Source organism: Fringilla coelebs (assembly GCF_963513975.1).
Source record: "Fringilla coelebs genome assembly, chromosome: 7".
Lineage (NCBI taxonomy): Eukaryota > Metazoa > Chordata > Aves > Passeriformes > Fringillidae > Fringilla > Fringilla coelebs.
Genome location: NC_140035.1, coordinates 4,119,193 through 4,125,192, shown reverse-complemented (window position 1 = coordinate 4,125,192; position 6,000 = coordinate 4,119,193). Strand labels below are relative to the sequence as shown.

At 38.1% G+C, this 6,000-nt stretch overlaps 1 protein-coding gene across 1 annotated transcript in view; it reads left to right on the top strand.

The window, feature by feature from the left end:
- Positions 1-1,262: 1,262 nt before the first annotated feature.
- ARHGAP15 (Rho GTPase activating protein 15) overlaps positions 1,263-6,000 on the top strand; it is a 302,702-nt gene continuing 297,964 nt past the window's right edge. Inside the window, exon 1 of the mRNA XM_084209803.1 lies at positions 1,263-1,442. Within this exon, the coding sequence (XP_084065929.1) occupies positions 1,278-1,442 (165 nt within the window). The 5' untranslated portion in view covers positions 1,263-1,277. The remainder of the gene's footprint in view (positions 1,443-6,000) is intronic.

Genomic DNA, 6,000 nt, shown 5'->3' with positions numbered 1-6,000 from the left:
GTTGTTATCATCCTCTCCATTTAGGGTGATTTCCTCTGAGGGATGGTTTTATCAGTGCTGAGAGGCTGAAGCTGTGGGAGCTGTGTCCTCCCACCTGCCCAGAGTCGTGCAGCAGAGCTCCCCATCTCCCCCTCCCACCTTCACACCTGGACAATGTGTTCTCTGCTCTGATGTCTCTACACTAATGGGCTTTCTTGAAATCAAGGAATTTAATCTTTCAGAGCCTTCAGAAGTTGCCAGGATGTTGCTAGAAATAGCCATGCTCTCCAACCCAGCGTTTGGAAAACGCTGATTCTTCAACAGTTTGTGCTATAGCTGCACTTAAATGGATTTCCATTTCCCTGGCTCCATAGTTGGGAAACCAGCTATTTCAGCTTGTGTAGTATCTTTTCCTTACACATTTTCTCATGTGGTTACACAGCAATATAAAGAGCCAGTTTTCTTGTGACTCTCAGTAGATTGCTGCACCCACGAGCTACATGCAGTAGTACGAGGGTGAGCAAGGGGGGAGGAAAACAGAGCAAGTGTTGTACATCACTGTCTTGGTGTTTTCTACTGAAATATAAGGCAACTTTTGCCTCCAAAAATGTTTTGAATAGCTAGGAGGGGGTTAGCTGAGTTGTTTTAACACTAATATGGGAGGTTGAACAGCAGCACCGTGATCACTCTAGGTCCTCTCCCCATCCAAGGGTTTGAGAGCTCAGCCATTTCTCAATTTTAAAAATGGACAGAGAAACAAAAATCTCATCCCTGCTGCTGGTAGGATTGTGAAAATTGAGGGCTATTTTATCAGCTCCAGGCCACTGCAGGGTTTCAGTGTGGCCCTGAGATGCACTTGTAGCTGGCCCGTGTGGGACTGTGGAGGTAAGATATGTTAATTGGCTTCACAGCCTGTCCTTTCCCTGTGCAAGATTTAAAATGTGTCCTGTGAGCAGGGCCAAAGACAAAGTGGAGTGGCTGCCAGCTGGATGTGGCAGAGGCTTGCAGGGAGATTACACCATGGAGGAGAATGGCTTTTGAGATAAGGATAATCTTTTACATAAACTAACTCTTCCAAGGCGGTTTGGATGGGAGGGTGATAAGGACAATAATAAAACTGCAGGCTGACACAGCTGATAGTTATCCTGGTGCTCAAAGATGATCAAGATCTTGCCAGCAAGACAACTCAGCTTCTTCTCCTGACTGCAGTGACACAGACCTGGCGTTGATACGTTTTTGTGTGAGGAGTCCTTAGATTAATGCTCTTATTTCACATTCTTCAGGTCAACCCAGCAACCATGGAAAGGTCTTCAACTTCTGATACAGCCTCTGAAAAGCCTAATCCTTCCCACCATAGCATGGGGGCTGTTCAAATGAGGATCAAAAATTCCAACAGTCACCACGACAGGCTGAGCCAAAGCAAATCTATGATTCTCTCTGAGAATGTGAAAGTCGCCGAGCCCGTAAGTAAAACACTCCTAATATTTTCTCAGTCTTCCAATTTTTTAAAACATCTACAGATTTATTTTCTGCTTGTTAAGACACTGGTTCCATTATCATCCTTTGAAAGGAGGGATCTAAAGTCACTAACACATTTTTAGGAGTATCTCTAGGCATTGGGATAACAATTTTCCTTCATGAAATGCAGAATTTGGCTTTGGTGGCCATGATCATAACATCTACTCAGCATTCCAACTCTCAGTTGTAACAGCACTTAAGTAAGGCTTAAGTAAGCAGATAATAGCACTTCCAGTTTCAGACACATATCACAGTTTCTCAAAAGGCAAACTTCAAAAGCGGACAGAAGAAAACAAATAGAAATTTCAAACTCTGCAAATAACTTTGTAACAAAAAAAGGTCTTGCTCTAAGACTGAACGGACTGTACAAAAATCAGGCACTGAATGCGTGCTGTTATTTCATTAGTAAACAGAATTAAAGGAGTTGAGTTGTTTTTTTATCCATTAGCACTTTTTTTAAAATTAAATAGTTAGTGATGAACTCCATTGCCAGTTGCATCCCTGCCCCTGCACTCCTTGTGAGCTACTAAACAAACTGATTGGTATGAGTCTCCCCTGGTTAATTTCCTTCCATAATGGTGGCAACTTGCAGCTGAGGCCATATGATGTTACAAAATTATTTATGCAATGTTAGCCACTTTTTTGGACTCCAGATCCATTTTGTTCTCAGAGAATGCAAATGAGGGGGAAAACTCTGTTAGCTGGGGACAGAGTCCCAGATCTCAGCCACTTCTCACAACCATGCCAACCATTATTTTTTTTGCTGTTGATGTAATGGATTCCTATGAAATATTCAGCTTTTTGACAAAGTTATTAAATGGAGGAAAGCCACGAGACCCTCAGTATTTCCTTTTTACTCAAAATTAAACCTCAAAATTTAGACTTATTTAGAAATATGTTATTCTAGTGATTAATTTCTCTGGTGTAATTTAACTCATTTCTCCTTATATTTCTAGAGTGAAAAATCTGTTTAGATCTTAGCAGCTGATAAGATACTCATTTACCATTTATTTAAATTATATTCTTTGCCTCAGACACACTGCATATGTTTCCTCCTTTTATCTGACTTGCAGTGTTCCTCCACCAAAAACTTGGAACACTGCTTATAATAATTCACTGGGAATACTGTAATGTAATATCAGGAAGAACTGTACCTTTGAAAAAGTTTAAAAGTTAAGTATATTTAATGGTGCCTAACATTTTATTGGCTGTGTTTAACAAAAGGCACTAGGCTGCAGTTGTTTTTGACAAGCATGAAAACATCACAGCATGAGACTGCAAAAGGAATTATGTAGAGAAATTACAAGTGATCCATCTCTCAATGAATTATCCACCTCAATAGCCTGCAGAACTCAGCTACCAATTAACACCTACTTTATTACATGTTGGGATGTACTTAATAACTTTCATGTGTTTATGCACTATTACCTTGACTGATGCCTCTTGTACAATTAGGCATAATTGGCATATCAATATGCAAAAGTTAAAAGGATTAACCCTCTTAAAACTAATGAGCATTTCTGTATCCAGCTGCTAAATGAGACAAAATTAGCATTTTTCACTTTTGGGCAGGATTTTATCATGCAGTTTCTCATTGTTGATATTACCTTGTTACATAACTTTAGTTTGGGGGATAGTATGCTGGACTGTTACAGAGCAAGGGCTCTAAAAAGTTAAATTAGACATAAATATTCACTGCTGTATCCCAACAGCCACACCAGGTGCAATATATGTTCATTGGCTGGGAGCTGGAAAGTTGCTTTGTGTTGCATTTGTTTAGCAGCTAATTACATAAAAGCGGAATTTTACCGAGTATATGTCATTTTACCAAGCAAACTTGGCTCCCACATAATAGATTGAAAGCTTGCCATGCTACTAATTTCCTTTCTGTTTCAATTCTTTTCATCTCTTTTTGCCATGCAGAATTTTCTGACTAGATATTGACAGGCTGAAAGTGTTTGGGCGTATTTACTTAAATAAGCCTCTTAAAGTTGTTTGCTAACGCCCAAAGTAAAAGCAAAAATTCCCAAGGATCCAAATGCTTTCAGCTGTGGGTTTTAAATGCAGTGAGTTAAAGGAACAGTGAAATACCAATTGTGTGCATCAGCCTTGTGCTGACATATCTGGGCATGTGACTTGGGAAGGATTTGGGGGAAAGTAATGCAGGGGAGTGAGCATCTCCTGTCCTTCCAAGTGTCTTGAAAAAAGAAGAGTCCATCTGACACAGGCATATATGTGTATATTTATATATATTTTATATTTATATATATTTATATATGTGTATATTTATATATTTATATATTTATATATTTAATAATATTTTTTTAAAAATCAAGGCGTTCCTCCCGTTGCACTTTTCTACACAGTCTTCACTACTGCATTTAGAGGCATGCAGATCCCTGCTAAAAGACACATATTACCAGAATATTAATCAAAGCTAATTATTTTGTGCTTGAAGAAAAAAAGGATTTATCCTCATCTTTCCACTTGGAAATTTTCTGTTTTCACGGTCTGCCTCTGTTTAGATGATGGATATAATCCATGAGGCATCCATTGATTATGTTTATTTTCTATTTTACATTGACTGAGTATTTTTGTCCTATTATTGGAGAGATTTTTCTTTTGAAAAAAACTAGAAGCAGCTGAATAAAGGATTCCATACCACACTTTTGCTGTCCATGGTTGGTGTGTGCAATATGCTCTGTTCTATTAATAAATGGGTCAAATCCTTTTTACTCAACTCATGCAAAACCTACTGACTTTAGTGGATTAAGGCAACCAGCCTTTGGCACATTTTGAACAATCAATAGAAATATAGATTTCTAAAACTTATTTGGAAAGAGGAAATGCCCACTCTGGACAATAAAGGGCATAAACCAGGCACAAAGGTAGAAAGATGAGTGGTGATTTATAGAGGAGAAACATGCCTCATTTTCTCTGAGGGATTTGCTGCAGTCTGAGGCATGTGCTGTGGTGTTTGTGAACACACCTGGGGCTGTACTTTTGAAGGTGAACAGATTATTTTCTGCAGGGTGACAGGGAAGGATGTGCATCATACACCAGCAGGGCCATATGCACGCGTCCATTTTATAGTGGTGCAGATGCAAATGTGGGAGGCAGGAACTGAACAAGCAAGAGGTTATTGGGGGGTTGTGTTATTTATTTCAATGGAAATGCCTGAGCTTTGTGCAAAGGTTGAAATTGATATTAATGTTGAGTCTAAAGAGCACAAATCATGAAGCTGGACACAGGCTGCGGCAAGTGAGGGCTCTTTCTGTGCTTAATGGTATTGTCTTGACTAGCAGTGTAAATGAATATTTGCTATTTTCATCTGTTAAACCCCAGGGAAGTGCATTTTGCTTCATTCAGAACAACTTCAAACAATGAAATGTCTTTTTTATTGGTGTCTATATTAAGAATTAGAACCTATTTAGACATTCCAAAATGTTAATGTATTAGAGCTTTCTCTGATTAGGTTAAACAAACTGGTAGGTTTATTTATCTCCCTAATACATTATCAGACAAATGGGAAGCAATCTTCTTTTGTTTCTTACTCCTGTGATCATAGAACACTTGCCAAAGTTATGGCTAGCCAAAAAGACAGAAATAAATTTGCTAAAAATATAAACCTTCTGTTTAGCAGAGTTTTTGAGCCATATTTTGAAATTGCAGGGCTTGTACATGTTTACTTCAAATCAAGCTTATAGTCAAGTTTGAGGCTTTGTTTGTATAGATTGTCCTGAAGTAGATCCTGATATTTAATTAAAATGACACTAAATCACATTGAATTGATAAGACTTGGCATCTCAAACAAAGGTAATTGCCCGTATTGGTTTTGTACAAAAATAGAGCTGCTTGGAAAATGTGCAGCCAACACAGACTGTCAACTCCATTTATAGATCAATATGTGAAAACCATTGATCAGGCAGGCATGTGTAACAGTAACACTTTGCATTTATTTGTTGTTTTTATACCACGTTAAGGCTTACAGGATTATCGGCTTCCAAAATATTTTGACTTCCTCGTAAATATGTTATCTGTTTAATGTTAATTGCAAGGCAGTTTCCAGCCCTCTTTTAGAGTATTTTCAGTTTCATTGCTATGGGTAGTTTTAGCTCAAAAAGGGATTATTTCAATCTCTGAGAGATCATCAGAGCTTCTTTTATAGCGTAGTTTATTTAGGGAAAGTTTTTAAGGATAGCTCTTTTTTTTTTTTCTTCCCCCAGTTTACTTTTTTTCTTGGAGGAAAAAGCAAATCTTGACAAAATATTTCTAAAAGCAGAAAACCTTCACCTGATGTAGTTTTGAAAAATATTCTCTTTGCTCTGATCTAATAGTGACTGCCCAGGCTTTATTCTCTGCAAATTTTGTCATCAAACACTGGTCTGTTATAGATGCAGCCACGTCTGTCTCTGTAAAAGAAAAATGCTGTGTTCCCTTCAAGGTGTACACAAATCATGTAACAGCACTGGGACAGATACAGAAAGATATTTGAGCTTCCCA